This window comes from Panthera pardus, unplaced genomic scaffold, assembly GCF_024362965.1.
Source record: "Panthera pardus isolate Hobbes unplaced genomic scaffold, ASM2436296v1 HiC_scaffold_11, whole genome shotgun sequence".
Lineage (NCBI taxonomy): Eukaryota > Metazoa > Chordata > Mammalia > Carnivora > Felidae > Panthera > Panthera pardus.
Genome location: NW_026526666.1, coordinates 85,678,945 through 85,699,055, shown reverse-complemented (window position 1 = coordinate 85,699,055; position 20,111 = coordinate 85,678,945). Strand labels below are relative to the sequence as shown.

General features: G+C 37.2%; 1 protein-coding gene across 2 annotated transcripts in view; it reads right to left on the bottom strand.

The window, feature by feature from the left end:
• The window catches only part of EYA3 (EYA transcriptional coactivator and phosphatase 3), a 95,698-nt gene that overhangs the window by 24,157 nt on the left and 51,430 nt on the right, over positions 1–20,111 (bottom strand). Inside the window, exons 7-11 of one of the 2 annotated variants that reach the window (XM_019432424.2) lie at positions 19,320–19,457; positions 11,908–11,993; positions 8,714–8,897; positions 6,643–6,782; positions 1,357–1,440 (exon numbers count right to left, since the gene is read on the bottom strand). In XM_019432424.2, coding sequence (XP_019287969.1) covers positions 1,357–1,440; positions 6,643–6,782; positions 8,714–8,897; positions 11,908–11,993; positions 19,320–19,457 — 632 coding nt within the window. The remainder of the gene's footprint in view (positions 1–1,356; positions 1,441–6,642; positions 6,783–8,713; positions 8,898–11,907; positions 11,994–19,319; positions 19,458–20,111) is intronic. The other variant, XM_019432426.2, reaches the window with a different exon arrangement.

The window sequence follows — 20,111 nt, the reverse complement described above, 5'->3', positions numbered from 1 at the left end:
CTCCCCACCACACACATGCCTATACAGTATAATACCAGAAGTCAGTTTTCTGACAATCTCAATAGCCAGGAAATAAGAAAGCTTGAGAAGCCAAAATATTTGTAGGAAAACCAATATATTTAGCTTTAAAGTGAACCATCAAGAACTGGAAGGTATTATGCTAAGTGAACTAAATCCGTCAGAGAAAGACAGATACCACGTTTTCACTCATATGTGGACCTTGAGAAACTTAACAGAAGACCACGGGGGAAGGGAAGGAGAAAAAAATAGTTACAAACAGACAGGGAGGGAGGCAAACCATAAGAGACTCTTAAATACAGAGAACAAATTGAGGGTTGATGGAGTGGGGGGGAGTGGGGGAGAGGGGAAAATGGGTGATGGGCATTGAGGAGGGCACTTGTTGGGATGAGCACTGGGTCTTGTATGTAAACGATGAACCATGGGAATCTACCCCAAAAACCAAGAGCACACTTTACACACTGTATGTTAGCCAATCTGACAACAAATTCTATTAAAAAAAAAAAAAAAATTAAAGTGAACAATCAGGTTTTCACTTAGAGGCTGTAAGTGAAAGGCTTTCACTTAGAGGCTCTTATTTTACATATTTTTATAACCACAGTGTATGAGTTCATATTAGCTAACTAGCCTAGATAATAAAAGCCTGTGGAAGGTACTTCTAACAGAAACATTAATGACAATAAGATAAATGGGAACAGTAAGAGAGCAAAGGAAGCAAATATTTTCGTAAAATTTATTCATAGAAACTGAAAAACAGAAGTCTGGAGATAATTCAGTGTAGAAATACACAGTTTATCCCTCTATTAAAACTGATGTTTAAAAACAAAACAAAACAAAACAAAACACTGATGTTTATACTGATGACTAAATAAGTTAACTTCTGCTTGATATATTTAGTTTAAGAAGGCATATAATCTATTTTAGAAAAATATTTTATACTTTTATATATTTTAAATTTACATATCTGGCTTACACGCAGCTAAATAAAATGCTTAGTTTGGGCTGTTAAAAGTGATGTAAAGGTTAAAAGATCAGTCTTTAGAATATATAATCCTGAGACTCCACTCTGTTTTGAGCTTCATTCCCATAACTTAGTCTTTATAAAATAGTACTCTTGAACAACGTCAGCTTTCAGGACTGGTTCTAGGTCTAGTCCCCAGCTTTATCAACTCTGCCTGACCACGTAGCCTGCCTGGTACAAGCCATCAGGAAAAGTTTTACATGGAAAGTGAAAGGTGAACAGGGTAAGTTGGGGGTGGCAGAGAAAGTGACCTTGGTTATCTGCCCATATAGTGAGGGGAAGGGCAATTACAATAAATGAAGAAAGACTTAAATTACCTTTCCATACTTCTGGGCATAGGATCCAGTAAGAAGAGAGTGAAATATGATGATGGTTTCATCCAAGTCCCACAGAAATACCCGCTGAGGAAGGAAAACATAAAAAATAATGAGTGAGCATCTTTTCTAATCACAATGGAATGAGACAAGAAATCACTAACAAAAAGCTAAAAAAAATTCACAAATATGTGAAAATTAAACAACACAATCTTAAACCAATGGATCAAAGAAAAAATTCCCAGTGAAATTATGCTGAGATGAATGAAAATTAAAACACAACATACCAAAATTTATAAGCTGCAGTGAAAGCAGTGTGGAGAGGGGAATTCACAGCTGTAAATGCATGCCTTAAAAAAGAAGTAAGATCTCATTCAATAACATAACTGTACAAATTAAGAGCCAGCAGAAGGAAGGAAATACTAAAGGTTAGAATGGAGATAAATAAATCAGAAAGCAGAATAATAACAGAAAAACCAATAAAACCAAAAGTCCTTTCTTTGAAAAGATCTACAAAATTGACAACTTTTAGTTAGATTAACGAAGAAAAAAAAAGAAGACTCAAATTAGTAAAATCAGAAATGAAAGTAGGGATGTTATTATCAACTTTACAGAAATAAAAAGAAATATGAGAATATGATGAACAGTTGTACACCAACAAATAACCTAGATAGAAATGGACAACTTACTAGAAATACACAAAATGCCAAAACTGACTCAAGAAGAAATGGAAAATCTGAATAGACCCTTAACTTACTGGTAAGGAGGTTGAAATCAGTAATCAAAAAGATACCAAGAAAGAAAAGCCCAAGACCAGATAGTTTCACTGGTAAAGTCTACCAAATATTTAAAGAATATTTAACACCAATCCTTCTTTAACTCTTCCAAAAAGTCAAAGAGGAAGGAACACTTCCTAAATCAGTCTATGAAGCCAGCATTACCCTGATACTGAAGTCAGATAAAGATACTGTAAGAAAACTGCAGACCAATATTTCTTACGAACATTGATGCAAAAATTCTGCACAAAATACTAACAAAATTCAGCAGCATACTGAAAGCATTATACATCATGACCATGTGGGATTTGTTCTTAGAATGCATGGATGGATCAACATAAAAAAATTAATTAATGTAATATGCTACCTTAAGAAAACAGAGGAAAAAGAACTCCAATGGTCATCTCAACTGATGCAGGAAAAGCATCTGACAAAATTCAACACTTCCATGATAAAAAAAAAACATCTAATAAACTAGGAATAGAAGTGAATTTCTTCACATAATAAAGACTGTATATGAAAAACACAGAACTAATATCTTACTCAATGGTTGAAGACTGGAAGCATTACCCCTGAGATCAGGAATAGGACAAGTATGCCTGTTTTCACCACTTCTATTCAACATAGTACTAGAAATCCTAGCCAGAATAATTTGGCAAGAAATGGGGAAAAAAGGAACCCAAATTGGAAAGGAAAAAGTAAAATGATCTCTGTTCACAAATGACACAATCTTATAGGCAGAAAACCCTAAAGAACCCATAAAAAATTGAAAGAGCTAAAAAATGAACTCAGCAATGAGGTGTACTTCTATATACATGCAATGAATAATTCTCAAAGAAATTTAAAAAACAATTCCATTTACAATAGCATCAAAACTAATAAAATCCTTAAGAATAAATTTAACTGAGGAGGTGAAAGACTTGTACACTGAAAATTTATATAAAACACTGCTAAAGGAAATTAGACCTAAATAAATGGAAAGACAACTCGTGTTCATGGATGAAAGACTTAACAATGTTAAAATAACATTCCTACCCAAAGTGATTTACAAATTCAACACAATCCCTATCAAAATCCCAACAGTGCTTTTTACAATTTCTTTTCATGTTTGAGAGTGTGTGCGTGTGTGTGCATGTGCACACATGTGCACGAGAGCAAGAAAAGGGCAGAGACAGAGGGAGACGCAGAATCCTAAGCCCTAAGCAGGGCTCGAGCCCATGAACCACAAGATCATGACCTGAGCCAAATTCAAGGGTGAGACACTCAACTGACTGAGCCACCCAGGTGCCCCCTGCTAACAGTGCTTTTTAAAGAAATAGAAAAACTCATCCAAAAATTCATATGGAATCTCAAGGTACCCTAAATAGCCAAAATAATCTTGAAAAAGAACAAAGTTGGAAGATTCACACTTCCTGATTTCAAAACTTATTATAAAGCTACAGTAACCAATACAATGTGGTATTTGCATAAGGATAGACACATAGATCATTCAAAAAGACAAGATAGCTTAGAAATAAAGCCTTATATATATGGTCAATTTTTGACAAGGATACTAAAACCATTCAACGGGGACAGGAAAGTATTTCCAACAACAGGTGCTAGGAAAATTGGCTATCCATATGCAAAAGAATGAAATTAGACCCTTACTTTACACCATACACAAAAATTAATTCAATATGAAGAAAAACTTAACTCAGTATGAATTAAAGACCTAAATTTATTAAACTTACAAACTAAAAGAAATTCTTAGAAGAAAACATAGGTAAATATCTTCATAACCTTGCATTTTTAACATTAAAAGCACAAACAAACAAACAAAAATATATAGGACTTAGCGGCACCTGGGTGGCTCAGTCAGTTGAGTCTGACCTCAGCTCAGGTCATGATCTCACGGTTCATGTGTTCGAGCCCCACCGGGCTGTGTGCTGACAGCTCAGAGCCTGGAGCCTGCTTCAGATTCTGTGTCTTTCTCTCTCTGCCCCTCCCCTGCTCGCACTCTGTCTCTCTCTCTCAAAAATAAACATTAAAAAACATTAAAAAAAAATAGGACTTCATCAAAATGTAAAACTTTTATGCATCAAAGAATACTATCAGATAGAGAGTAAAAAGAACCCACAGAATAGAAGAAAATATTTTGCAGATCATATATTTGATAAGTGATTAGTATCTAGAACATATAAAGAATTCCTAAAAGTCAACAACAAAATACCAAACACCCTAAATCAAAAACTGGGCAAAGGATTTGAACAGTTATTTCTCCAAAGAAAATAATACAAATAGCCAATAAATACAGATGTTCAACATTATTAGTCGTTAAGGAAATGTAAAAAAAAAAACAACAAACCACAATGAGTTACTACTTCATATCCATTAGGATCACTATTATTTAAAAAAAATTTTTTTTTAACGTTTATTTATTTTTGAGACAATGCGAGAGACAGAGTGCAAGCAGTGGAGGGGCAGACAGAGGGAGACACAGAATCTGAAGGAGGCTCCAGGCTCTGAGCTGTCAGCACAGAGCCCAACGCGGGGCTTGAACTCACGAACCGTGAGATTCAGGCGCCCCAGGATCGCTATTATTAACCAAAAAAAAAAAAAAAAAGGAAATAACAGGTGTTGGTGAGGATATGGAAAAATAACTGAAAAGAAAGACTTAGAGATATCTGGATGGCAATCTTCATAGCAGCATTATTCACAATAACTTGAAGATGAAAAACTACTAGTGTCCATCAACAAATGAATGGGTAAACAAAATATGGTATATACATACAATGGAATATTATTCAGCCATAAAAAGAAATCAAGTTCTTTTTTTTCTGTTTTAAGATTTTTTTTTAACTTTATTTATTTTTGAGAGAGAGAGCGAGCAGGGGAGGGGCAGAGAGAGAGAGGGGGGAGAGAGAATTCCAAGGAGACTCCACACTGTCAACACAGAGCCCGATGAGGGGCTTGAACTCATGAACCCTGAGGTCATGACCTGAGCTGAAACCAAGAGTCGGACACTTAACCGACTGAGCCACCCAGGCACTCCCAAAATGAAGTTCCAATACATGCTATAACATAGATGAACCTTGAAAACATTATGCTAAGTAAAGTAAGCCTGACACAAAAGGGTAGATACTGCTATCATTCCATTTATATGAGATATCTAGAATATGCAAATTCATAGAAACGGAAAGTAAAACAGAAGTTACTAGGGACTAGTTAGTGGGAGGAGAGAATGATTAATGTGTGCAGAGTTTTTGATTGGAATTATGAAAAAGTTCTGAAAATAGATAGTGGTAACAAACATTGTGAATATACTTAATGTCACTGAGTTGTACACTTAAAAGTGGTTAAAATGGTAACTTTTATGTTATGTACATTTTTACCACAGTTAAAAAAACTAAGTGAATTCTCAGTTTTCCCCAATAAGTGTATAGGACTTTAGATTTTCTTTCTTACTTTTCTTTTTAGGAACAAAGGGAAAGAGAGTCCCCAAACACAGCCTCAATTTAGTTATGTCTTAACACCTATCAATGATCTCATTTTTTTTTAATGTTTATTTTGAGAGAGAGTGAGTGCACAAGTGGGGTGGGGTGACAGAGCGGAAAGAGAGAACCCCAAGCAGGTTCTGAGCTGTCAGCATGGAGCCCGACGTGGGGCTTGATGTCATGGACCTCGAGATCATGACCTGAGCCAAAATCAAAAGTTGGATGCTTAACAAACTGAGTCACCCGGGCACCGCAATAATCTTTTTTTTAAGATTTTTTTTTTAAAGTAATCTCTACACCCAATGTGGGGCTTGAACTCACAACCCTGAGATCAAGAGTCCAATGCTCTTCCTACTGAGCCAGTCAGGCACCCCAATGCACTCATTTTTAAATACAGCAACCCCTGCCCCATTAAATGATCATATTACAGAAAAATCGAAAATGAAAACAGAAGAACATAAAAAATCCACTATTATTAGTGTTTTGTATGATTTTCTAATCTTTTAAATAATGAAGCCAAATGTATGCCCATAATAAATTCTTATTATGTGTGCTTAACCACAAAATACATGAGTGCCAGTCTCATTAATAAGTTAGGAGATCTGGTCGCATGTCTCACAGAGGCTTGGCCTAAAGCACTCTCACCCTTTCATTTTACTTTCAGATTTTTAAATGGAGAACAGTATGAGATTATTTGTGGCACCCTCTGCTTTCTGAATATGATGGAACTGTTCCTTCTATTCTCTGGAACATAGAGAAGAGTTTGTTCTTTCTCTTAAAAAGTTACCCAGCTACCTAAATTCTAAAAAGCTTTTTTGACACTTTGGTGAAATGCATCTGAAAGTAATACAGTGAGTTATGGGCACAAACAAATGTTTTTACATTTCTCTTTTCACTTGGCCAATTTCGTTTCTTTTGCCCGGGAATCAAGGGGCATACAACAAAGAACTACAGTACCTCCACGAGTTTCAGATATGTATGTTTGATAAACTTAAAAAATGAGAAAAAAGTAGGTAACTCAAATGAATTTCTTCCCATACTTCCAATTCACTGTCCTGGGAAGAGCTGGCATCAGCTTTCCTTTTGCCCCGGTTCTTGCCAGTCATGTTTTTTCTGGACTGATCATCAGCGTCTTTATTTGGTGTAGTCTGGGACAAAGCCGGGCTTGTCGAAGGGTCTCCTGGAAAGGAAATCCGAGACATATGGCCAGTAGTCACAGGCTATAAGAACCAGAACAGGAAGATAGATAGTCAGCATGTTTTCTGTCCTTAAGAATCATATTGCAGGGATAAAAGGTTGGAAAACCAAACTTTACCTAAGCTATTTAGGAATGTAGACCTAAATCAACATGGAACATCAACAGCTTCTAACATCACAGAGGGGAGTTATAATTAGTATACCTGTCTCCCAATGGAAGAACACAGTTATAAAGCTGTTTTGCCAAAAAAATTGAACCTGTTTCTCAAGTTTTTTAAATCAGAGTTTCTCAAGTTGGCACAACTGACATTTTGGGCCAGATAATTTTTGTTGAGTAGATGTCCTGTGCTTTGCAGGATGCGTGGTTAAGCAGTACCCTTGGCCTCTATCCACGAGATGCCAGTAGCACTCCCCACCCACAAGACAACCAAAAATGTTTCCACACATTGCCAAATGTCTTAGGTGAATGGGGGAGGGGAGCGTGGCACAAAAAAATCCCCTTTAGTTGAAAACCAGGACTCCAGATGTGTTTACCAATTTAAAATAAAATACAGAAGGCAGCAGGACATGTTGAACTACCTTATACAGATATAATCAGTAAAATTTAGACTGGGAAATGGCATGAGATAAACAGTCCAGTTTCTTCACAAATACAGTATATTGGGGAACAAAAAAAGGGGAATTTATAAGTTAAAAGAGACATAAAATATACATCCACCAATCCCAATGTATGGGACTTACTTTGATCCTAATTTAAATAAACCGTAAAGGAAAAATAAAACTAACATTTATGAAAACACTAGAAATAATACCTTTTAGGATTTTATGATACTAAGGAATTACTATTGAATTATTTTAGATGGGATAATTGTCATTGTGGTTATGCTAACAAATATTTATTTATCTTTTAGACATATGATGCCCGGAATTTGGGGAGAGAATTGGATGTAGCTGAAATATGAGTTGTTAATGTTGAAGATGGATGATGGATACATAAGGGATTCATTATACTATTCTGACAACTTCTAGGGTTTGAAATTCTCCATTATTAAAAAGTTAAAATCATTATGAAGAACAAAGATATTTAGAGATATGAATTCAAAACTAAGGCATCAACACATGTAATTATTTCAGTCATTAAGTCTGAAGCAGTGACCATCTGTACGTCTATTTAGTTAGAAGACTGGTGAATGCAAGGTGCACAGAAAACTGCTTTAGCTGATAGAGAGCCCTGTTTTTCAAAATGCATCAGTGTTAAAACAATAAACAGTCCTTCCTCCTGTTATGTGATGTGACAGCCAACCACCAAATTTTCCTGAAAGATAGAGACAAATAAGAAGCATATACATATGTTTACTAATGTGCTTAGTATAAAGCCTTTATGTCAGGGTTTTTTGTTTTAACCTGGACATCATAATTCATTGATACATTTCAAACCTAAATGTAAAGGTTTAAATTTGTAGGTTAAATTTTATGTATTTCTCCGAGGGGGAAAAGACCATAGCTTTCTTTAGAATCTTGGAGATCTATGACACAGAAAAAGTTAAGAACTACTGCTCTGAGGCCTCGGCAGGTGTCCAAAATATGCATAGGTAAAACTGGAGTCTTCCACCTTTTACAAAATGTGCCAAGATTCTAAAGTTCCTGGTCACAAGCACATTAAAGCTAAAGGGTGGAGTGGGAGTCACAAATAGTCTTTTCATTCTTGGTACTTTTCTATTCATAGCATCAGGTATTACATCAGCCTGCCAATGACTCATCACATGGTCGGGTTCCAATGTTTAAATACTCCTCACCGGAGAGGGAAAGCCAAAAGCACAGTAACAGTGACTTAGACCACAACAAAATGAACTTCACTATCATCTCCTGAATGAAGTGCCCTTCAGCCAAAGTTTTTAGAGTGATGGCGCTTACCAGAAGAAAGTCTCTGTGCTGTAGGTGCGGGTACCATGACACTAGGCTTCTCGGTCTGGTATGTGGCTGCCGCTATTGTGGTACTCTCAGCATCACTGTTAGTCTGGCCTGTGACTCCAAAGCTGGAGCTGGGGTAGCACGTCTGGTACTGACTCTGACCAAGGATAGTATAGGTAGGATAGTCCTGTAGACCAAAGGGAGTAAGGGAGGAAAACAAGACTCTTAAAGCAAAAGTTGATTTCAACACAAGAGACTTTCATGATCCTCTTCTTCATAATCATTTTCCTAAAACAATTAATTTGACATCTCATTTACCCATCTATAGCTTCCATCTAAATCACTGATTTCCAAAATGCATTCTGTGGAAACCTAAGAGTCAAGAGGAGATACTTCAGGGGCTGTCTTTGGAATGACCGGAAGGATGAAAGTGAAGGGTCCCATGAACTCTACACACAATGTCTTTTTTTCTACTTCAACAGCTTTCTTTCTTTTTTTTTTTTTTTCTATTTTAGGTACCGAATTTCTGTGTAAATTTTTTCACAGAACTTTGGAAGATTCTACTCTTTAGGAAGTTTATAAACAACTCCGCTATATGCTAGTGCTTTCTAAGAACGGATGAGCTTAAACAAAAAAGTACATTATCCTACATAACTCTCATTAAGGTTTCCTAGTTTAAAATTGAGTATCTCTCTTTCTTTTTAAAATAATCAAGTTTTCTTTAAATATGAAGTTTCTTTAAAATATTTGGAGGGAATTTTTTATTGTTTCATGAGCACATACATGTCAAAATTTATCAAACTATAAATTTAAATCCATGCAGATTATTATACATCAATTATACCTTAATAAAACTGTACAAAAAAATGCATATGATGTTTAGCTCAAATATATACCTTAAAAAATTTCCACTGATACTGATGTTAGTAATAAGTAGGAAGAAGCTAATCAACCAGACCAATTATAAGTAGTACTGAGCATCTATCATAAACCAAATACAACTCAGTATGTGTGTCCATGTATGAGCGGGAGAATGCAACATTCAAGAAAAGAGTAAGTTGGGGGCACCTGGGTGGCTCAGTCAGTTAAGCATCTGACTCCTGATTTCAGCTCAGGTCATGATCTCACAATTTGTGAGATTGAGCCCCACGTCAGGCTCTGTGCTGACAACGTGCACTGGCTTGGGATTCTCTCTCTGCTCCTCCCCCACAATGTGCACTCTCTCTCTCAAAATAAATAAATAAATATGCTTAAAAAAAAAAAAAGGAAAAAGTAAGTTGTACTGGCTGAACTCAAGGGAGTTAAAAATCTAGCAGGAGAAGACAAAAAAAATTCCAACAAATTGGCAATAAATTATATGTCAAAGGAGTGAGGTACAGAGGAAGACAACTATCACTGCAGACTGGTAGTCAGAGAGCCTTTTTGAAATAAACAGATGGAGGGAATAAGAGGATGAATAAGCCCTGAAAAGGTTTTAAGGGACCAGAGTTGCTGAGTCTGGTTGAAACAAAGGTTTGAATGAATTATGCAAGGCCACGAATGTGACTTGGATTCTTTGGGCGATGGTGTATAGTTTGTGTGGGGGCAGGAGATAGGGACTATCAAACTCAAACCAACAAATAAAAATACAAAAAGATTCTGGGGCGGGGGTTGCCTGGGTGGCTCAGTCAGTTAAGCATCTGACTTCTGCCCAGCTCGTGATCTTGTGGTTCACAAGTTCAAGCCCCACATCCAGCTCTGTGCTGACAGCTCAGAGCCTGGAGCCTGCTTCAGATTCTGTGTCTCTCCCTCTCTCTGCCCTTCCCCTGCTCATGCTGTCTCTTTCAAAAATAAATAAACATTAAAAAAATTTTTTTTAATAAAAAAAAAGATTCTGGGCAGGTGACTGATGGGATAAAAGTGGACTTCTGAGAAAATTAATCAGATTGTGTTTTAAAATCTTTTTTTTTTAAATTTTTTTTTAGTAACATGGGGGCTCAAACTCATGATCCTGAGAACAAGAGCTGCACGCTCCACCAACTGAGCCAGCCAATTAGCATTTTAGAAAATGGATAGGTAGAGGGAAAAACTGGAGATCAGATGAAAAATTAACTATGGTAATTCAGGATTAAAGGGGAAAAACTAAAACGAAACGGTTGGATTGGGAATTGGTGAGGGAAAAAAAACTGAAAACTGGTCTGGTTTGAGGCCTAGGTTTATTTAAAAATGGTCTCATTGATAATTGAGAAGTCATAGGGAAAAGTGGTTTTACTTTTTTAGAGGACAAGGAGACAAAAACAGTAGAATGAAAGTCTGGTTTTTGCTATGATGAACTTAGGGAAATAGCAGGACATTAAAGAAAAATATGTCCATCAATCAGCAGGAAGCTTGTAGATATCACGAGGTCAGTACTAGAATGTTCATTTCAGAAATAGTAAATGGACATTGTGAATGTGGTAAAACATTTCTGGGGATGGAATAATAAGCATGTGGAAAACTACAAAGACTGTCTACAGTCTATGTAGAGAAAACAAGATCAAAAAGAAAACCTATGAAAGAAAGAGAGATAAATGGTACACTGATGTATAGCAGAAACTCAGTAATTTGTGAACTATAAGAATGAACAAATGCAGGAACAGTCAAATGTAGAAAGATGAACCAGAATAGTCATGTTAATTACGGCCAGAAAAAGAGATTCATGGAGAAAAGATTCATTGCTACAGAGAAAACAAATAAAAACGTAACAAAAACAAAAAACCCTAAAACACTGAAAATATTGCCAGTGATCTAAACATAAAGAGTTAATAGAACAGTGACTGAGACCAGACCATAAGGAATTCACAAAGGAATGAATGGCTAAATAAAAATGTAGAAGGAACATGCATTTCATAAATATTTATTATGTGTCTTTAATGTGAGTACCAGGCATTTTTCTGAACTTTGGGTATGTATGAGTGAACAAAACTGAAAAATAAATCCCTATCCCCATGAAGCTTCCATTCTAGTAGGAATTGGGTAGGAGGCAGACACATGTAGTAAGTAAAGGAGTAGATAGAACCATATCATTCAGAGGCTTAGCACAGTAATGAGAGAAACGGATGGCAGTCTGAGAAACCATCCAGTGTCCTAGTTCTGGTTGTTTCTTAGGTTGGCAAATTGACCATGGAGAGAAGAGCAAGCTTGAAGAACCATATCAAACAGGATGATTAGCACAGTACCTGGTTTGAGATGCTGGAAACTGCTGCTGTTGGAATATTAGCCATTGTAGATGAAGTGGATATCAGGCTGGCATTTGTGCTTGAAGCTATAGGATTGAGAATGTTAAAAGATATTAAAGATACCATGTAAAAGGCTAGAAGAAATGGAAAGTATATTGTGTTTTAAGATCTACAAGGAGATAAAGAACATTGGCAAAGAAACAAATACTAATTTTACTCTTTTGGATGCCACACCTTACTCTAGTCTTGACTAGAAATAAAACAACTCAAACATTTTTCTGTTTCAGCTTGAGTCTTTAATTCTTCCTATTAAAGTCCTAGAAGGATTCACATATAATGTACTGGTTCATACTAATGATATCAATAGAATCAGAAGCTAAACCAAATCATTCCAGTCTATTTCCTGAAATAGCCATTGAAAAATGACTCACTGGCAATGTGACTTATTGACAGCCAACAGAAACAAGAGCTCTGGTAAATCCACAGGTAAGTCCTATACTGTGATATTTCTTATCACTTGCCCCAAATTATGCCTTTCCTAATGCAACATAATTATTTTGAGAAATAGAGCTGATCCCCCAAATTCTAACATGCCTGGAGTTGCTTCTTGGGCTCTACTCAAATAATGGATTACTAATGTGGATCAACAAACACAATGATTTGGCATTTAATGATTTTACCAATGAGCCTGGAAAAACTTGGAAAATATTGCATATTATTCTCTCCAGGTAAAAATGTACCCTGTAAGCTATTTAGGCTGCCTGTCTTGGGACAGGAATCTGAGTTAGGTTTTTCATACTCTTCTATCACAGATCCCACCAGGGTTTTAATCAAATCTTCAGTGATTAGTATTTGTTACAGTGACTTTTTTCAGGGGGACAGTGAAAATGAGACTGTGAAGTACTGGTCTTGAACTCCACTCCCTCACTTACCATAAGCACTCTTAGACACGGTTCCCCTGCAGCCACACACACCATAAAGGTTTACCATCAGGTAGACCTGACTATCTGACTCTCCATCCCATTAGCAACAAAGTCCTTTAGAGGTAAAGTTAACAGGAAAACCTCCATAAGGAACAGGGCAGGTGAACAAATGAAGCAGAAACTTGAGAGTATTCATCAAAATCAGAGGGAATTCTTATTCCTTTCCCTAAGGGTACTCTGCTGAGAAGAAAACCTAGAAGAGATTAGAAGAGAAAGTCTAAGGAACAACTACTGCTACAACTCAGCTTTCAGATAAAGACCTGGGACCAAGAAGAGTTAAGATAATTTGTCTACTGTCATGGGAACTAGTGGTAGTCATGAGGGCAACTGTGATCTCCCAACTGGATGAGCTAGGGATCAAATTTCCTGATTATCCAGGGAGATTTTCTTTTCTACACTACATCTTCCCCCAGGGGAACTAAAGGACTCTTAAGAGTTTACCTTCTTAAACCCAACAAGTAAATGATTTTATAACCTCATAGATGGAGTTTTCTTCTCACCAATATTCACTTTCTTCTCTACTATGGTCTGACCCATTTTTCCCCACTAAGGGCAAGTACAAGGAATTACTGTCCAATACACAGGCTAGATGACTCTGTAAGTAGATTTTAATCACTCCTGTGGGTAGAGAATTTTGAGTGGATCTGAGGTTCTATTACCAGTACGTTATGCTAGGCAGCCCTGCAATAAAACAGACAGAAGGACATGAGGTGATTTAAGGTGGGAAAGAAAATCAGTAATTTACTTAATCTATTAAGTCGAACTCTCCCAGCAAAGTCCATTTCCAGCTCAATTTTTCCTTGGTCCTCCTTCTAGCATATACTCCTCTTTTCCTCCTATTTACCTTTATTTTAATTCTGTTCTACCTTCTTACTAACTTAAAAATGGTTAGCAGTACAACTCATTCATGTCTGATCTCTACATACATGGGGGAAGTACTCTGACTCACAAAGTGGTTTTATAAATTTAACAATTTTCAGACCACTTACTGAATTGGGCTAGAGGTAAAAAGGTAGACCTTACAAACAACAGTCATATACTCTTACTATCTCTGCTAGGAAGTTTAATGACTTGATTAGCTGGTTGCTGATACTAAGTTATTAAAAAGTATCTTATTAAAAATCATAAACTACTTTCAGCAATAGTGACTTCTATTATAGGAAATGTTGGCCTGCTGACCTAAAAGTTTATAGGACTCAGTAACTTCTTTCGCCAAATCAATCAAATCATTCCTAATATGTGCCATTAGTTCATTCATTCAGCAAACCACAGTTTTCTATGTACCCATAAAGTTGTTCCAGTCACTGAGAAATAGAGTAGTGAACAAGGCAAAGTCCCCGCCCTCACCAAGTTTAGATTCTATTGACAGAGTTAGATGATACTTAAATAAACAATAAATACTTTTTAGGCTCTTGTTTAGCTTGCACCCAAGCTAAACTCACCCAAAAAATGTACACAATCACTGTAAACCCTACCCTACACATAACTGATTAAAAAGCCACAGATTTCAAAAAAAGTACTTATCATTTTGCACATATATAGATGTCTCAACAAGTAATATTCAACTGTATATTTAAAAAACAAAGCAGCAATAGAAATTGCAACAAAAAGCACAAAACTCAAGTAGTAATTCCTATTGACATATGTCTGAAGGCTATTAGCTCTCCAAATGCCAACAGCATGGCCAACTGTTTTTTGGATAGTCTCCACTCCTGTTCCAACAATGGAGCTGTGAAATCATTGAGAGATAAGCTTCTGATAACCACGCCCCACTAGAGGTCCAATTAATACAGTCAATATACAGAAACAGCTTTAATCAGAAGACAGTGGTTACAGAACTGTGAGAGGCACAGCTAAATTAAACAACACTGCTCCAAAGCCAGAGGGTTAATCTAAGGGTTAATCGTACATAAAAGTTGGCACAAGACTTGCTTTCTACCCACTTCTAATTTTATATCTCTCTCTCTCCCACCCTTGCTCACTTGGCTTTCAAGTTACTCAGAGTAAGACAAGCTCTTTCTCAATTGAGCACCTTTGCAATGTTGCTCACTCTGCCTGGACTGTGCTCCCCGGCCTGTCCCTCTCTCCTTCCCAGCATGATGGCTCCTCCCCAGCATGTCTACTTCCTCAGAGAGACACTCTCTGACCGCTATATTAAAAAACTAACTCCTTATTTTCCCAATCACAGCAATCTATTCTTTTTTTCTTTCAGAGAACTTTTCAAAATCTATTTAATTATTTGCTTGCTTATTTCTGTTTCCCCCACACGTCTGAAAGCTCCATGAAGGCAGAATCTTACTATCTTATTCATGATCTTCAATGTCTAGCAACGCATCTGGCACAGAGTAGGTGATGCTCAATAAATACTTGCGGGATTCATGTATATCTTGTAGACATGTATATTCCCATATAATTTGTGGGATTCAAGTATAGCATGTCAAGGTCATCAAAAACAAGAAAAGCCTGCAAAACTGTATGTATAGTCAAGAGGAGCCTAAGTAGACACGACAATTAAATGAAATGTGGTATTCTGGATGGGACTCTGGAACAAAAAAGGGACTTAGTTAATAATAATGCACCAATATGGGGTTATGAATTGTAATAAATGGTCCGTTCTAATGTAAGATGTCAATAATAGGGGAAATTATGTGCAAGATGGAGGGGTACGTAACTCTGTGTATCATCTGCTCAATTTTTCTGTAAATCTAAAACTACTCTAGGGGCGCCTGGGTGCCCCAGTTGGTTAAGCGTCCAACTCTTGATTTTGGCTCAGGTCATGATCTCACACTTCATGAGACCAAGCCCATGTCAGGCTCTGCACTGACAGCATGAAGCCTACTTGGGATTCTCTCTCCCCCTCTCTCTGCCCCTCCCCTACTCGCTTGTCCTCTCTCAAAAACAAATAAATGAACTTAAAATAAAACAAAACAAAACTATTCTAGGGGCACCTGGGTGGCTCAGTGGGTTGAGCATCCAACTCTTTTTTTCTTTTTGTTTCTTTATCTTTGAGAGACAGACAGAGTGTGAGCAGGGGAGGGGCAGAGAGTGAGGGAGACACAGAATCTGAAGCAGGCTCCAGGCTCTGAGCTGTCAGCACAGAGCCCAACTCGGGTCTCAAACTCACAAACTGAGATCATGACCTGAGCTGAAGTTGGATGCTTGACCAACTGAGACACCCAGGCACCCTTGAGTGTCTAACTCTTGATTTTGGCTCAGGCCATGATCCCAGCGTGGGATCTGTGCTGAGTATAGAGCCTGCTTGAGATTCTCTGTCTCTCTCTCTCTTTCCCTCCCTCTGCCCCTCTCTCCTGCTTCTGTGCACTCTCTCTTAAAAAAAAAAAAAAAAAAAAGTCTTAAAAATAAAACTATTCTAAAAATTAAAGTTTCGGGTGTCTGCTGGCTCAGTGGGTAAAGCATGCTCAGGGTTGTGACTTTGAGCCCCACACTGGGTGTGGAGATTACTTAAAAAGAAAATCTTAGAAAAAATAATTATAAAATAAAAACTAAAGTCTATTCAAAAACAAATCTCCTGGTCAATGAGAGACTATTAGAAAGAAGTAAGGAAGGAAGGGAGGAAAAAATAAAAACTATCATATGCTACCAACAATATTAGAAGCCAAACACATTCATTAAAAGTCAAGATTGAGTTAAAATTAATTTTTAAATTTCTGAAATTAATTTTAACACCTGAATACTAATCATTTAAACCATCTCAACTGAAGAAAAGAATCAGAGATTGGGTCACACAGTCACACCCTAGTAAAGAAACTGATATAAAGAAGTTAGATCTACCTAACAGAGGGGTTTCATGAGCATTGTTGTATAAACTGAAGAAAGGTTTTGATCAGAGTTGATCAAGCCAGAAGTAGATTTTATTTTAGGTTGAAATAATACATTTTAAAAGAAATTGCAGTATGTTGACACACAATGTTACATTAGCTTCAGGTGTACAATATCATGATTTGACAATTCTATATGTTATGTCAATTGTAGAATGCTTTGCGGTATGATGACGAGATACTGCTGTTTTGACTATTAAAAAAAATCTACAGAATGCTTTTTTTTTGGTGTGTGTGTGTGTGTGTGTGTGTGTGTGTGTGTGTGTGTGTAAGGATGGGGTAATTACATAGTGTGAGTGAAGCAGCCCTGGATAGCTAACAGTCACTATTCATGATATGTGATGTTAAAAGTGGGAGGGGATACCTGGGGGGGCTCAGTCACATAAGTGGCCTACTTCGGCTCAGCTCATGGTCTCATGGTTCATGAGTTTGAGCCCTGTGTCAGGCTCGATAGCAGAAAACCCAGGTAATTCAACTCTGCCAATACTCGTATTTCATTTCAGCTAGTTGTTTCAACTTGTATTACACCAAGTTTTTCTTCAGAATAAATGGCAAAACTTGGTAACTTGATGGCAACCCTTCTGCCTTAAATTCTACCCTGTGCCAAAGTTGTAATGAACAACAAAATGGGCCAAGAGGTTAACCAGAAAAAGGGAGGAAGAATGAATTAGATATCTGTCGGTAAAGGTTCTTAATGAACAGAGAGTTGAAACTGATACCATGATTTCAACATTGAAAATCAAAAATACAGCACTCATGCTTTGGGGTCAGACTGCTTCGCTTACATGCTGACTTAATTATTTACTAATTCTGTGACCGTGGACAAATTACTTTGCTTTTCTTTATCTTATATTCCCCATCTGTAGAACTGGATTAATAACAGTAGTTTCCTCATAGGTGTGTTGTGAAGATTACCTGAGTAGCACCTATCTGTTGCTCACACTGCTAAGTACATAGTAAGTGCTTAATACCAACAATGATCATCACTAGCAAACAGGGGAAACCAAGAGTCCTAAGAGACCCTAAAAAGGTAGTTACTCTTATTTTACAAGGAGGAAGAAGTAAGCAAAACTATTAGGTTTCTCAAATTCAAGAGGAGTGGTGATTTTACAACTAGGAAGAGGGTTATTAATAAAAAACAAGAGAACTCCTTGCTTTTCTTTCATGACTTAGGTGCAGTCATCAGGAATGTATCTGTTTAGGAGGGACATGGCTAGTAGATTTGTCTGTAGATGGATCTAAAAACCCTGTCACCCAGGGAAACACTTCATAAAAATGAAAGGGGATAGAGGAGAAGACAGACAAAGTCATACTCTTTAGTTTTTCCCTTCCTGCTTTATTCCCATTTGAGAAAGAAAGGTAAGGAAGAGGCAAAGAAAGAAGGGAAAATAAATAAGAAAAGAGGAGACTCAGTAACCACTAGGAGGTAATCTTACTTAGAGCAAGATCTCAAGATGTAGTGACCAGTTTGTTCTCAATGGATCAAGCAGAAGTAGTTCTCAATCATTTAACTGAAAACAATTAAAACTAAGCATCAAAATATTTTATTTAATATAATCTACATCGGGGCTCCTGGGTGGCTCAGTTGGTTAAGCGTCTGACTTCAGCTCAGGTCATGAACTCGTGGTTTGTGAGCTCGAGCCCCACGTCGGGCTCTCTGCTGTCAGCACAGAGCCCACTTCAGATCCTCTGTCTCCCTCTCTCTGACCCTCCCCCACTTGCTTGTGCACGCTCTCTCTCTAAAGTACATGAACAAATAACATAATCTACATCACCATCACTTTCTCATCAAGAGTACCTCAGACTAATTTTTGCTGTCCCACCCATACTCCTCTAGCACCCATTTTGAAAGGAATAAAATTTAAAAGCTGGGAGACATCAGGAGAAAGGAGGCAGATGAGAAGCCAGGTACATGGACATTAACTCCCACTGTCGTGCAATAACAAATTGCCTGTGTTGGATCTGGAAGGGTAGGGAATTCATTCCATAGCACGTTCTGCGTTTCTGTCTTCGTTCCTAATAGTCCTGTCCTAATTCTAACCTTTTAGAAGAACAACTCAGGAAGGCAAAGGTGTTTAGAGTTGAAGCTTTAATGCTACACTTTCCATCATGAAAAAGAAACAAGACTGAACTTTTTGAGCAAGAAAAATGCTCTCACCACGAAGCAGCAGGTGGGGGCGGAGGTATGGCAGCACTGCAGGAGAAAAGCAGCACATACCTCATGTTTGGCGCCATGTGGACTCCATGTAAGAGAAGTCAGCAAGGTTCTAACCCATGGAGTCTTCTGCTCATTTATAGGACAAAATGCCACTAAGAACAAACTAAAACAAAATCTGACAGGTTTTCGGGACACCAACATACAAAAGGGAAGGCTTCAATTCTACCAAGTAGTTCACATTTAAAGGCTAAACTACTTATGAACCATAGTCCTGGGTTCTGGTCTACCTAACACAAAAAGCATGCACAAATGCAAATACCACCCCCTTCTAGTTTATAGAACTCCTGTATTACCCAGTTTATTTGAAGATACAGGAAGACTGAAAACAACAAAAACAACAATAATAAAACACACACAACCATGCCTATTTACCTTGAATGGGATAAGAATAATGTGCTGGGCTTGGCTGGCTTGTGGTTAACCCTGTAGTGCAGGTAAGAACACTGTGTTGACTTGGAGATGGAGTCTGAATTAAACCACTTTCAGGTTTCATACCTGGCCACAATGCACCTGAATCAGATAAATTGGACCAATTACAAACAATACACTAGGACTGAGGAGCATGGTCATGCTTTCAAATATCCGCCAGTAGGTTTAAAACCTCAATCTTAAAAACAAAAGTAAATTTGCTTGTAAGAGAAAGTTACTGATTCTCCCACTCATAATATACCACAAGCAAATACAATTTCAAAGACTGGGGAGGGGAGCTATAGAAACAAAAATCTTGCCAAAATCCCAATAATGATATGTATATAAGTTCATTTCAATGGCTGGGGAAGACTGACCAGGGTTCAGAAAAAAAAGCTACTGACACTCAACTGGAGTATTTGTTGTAGAGGGTGCCTCATGATCATGTACAGTGGTAAATCATTTATCCATTGTCAAGGTGGGAGACACTTCATAGAAGTTTAAAATTCACTTACCCTTTAAATAAGCACCAAATTTCTTAAAAATGTATTAAGTAGTACTTTTCTGCCTTCTTAAGTTGGTTATTTTGTTACCTTCTGATTAGGAAAGACATACCTGCTTATTTTTATAAATTAAAACCATTACAGAAATATGTAACTTGGAAAAAATAAAGTCATATATAATCCCAGAACCCATACTTAACCACTATTACAGTGTGCATAAGAGTGACTTAGATTTCTTCTATGTATTTTCTAA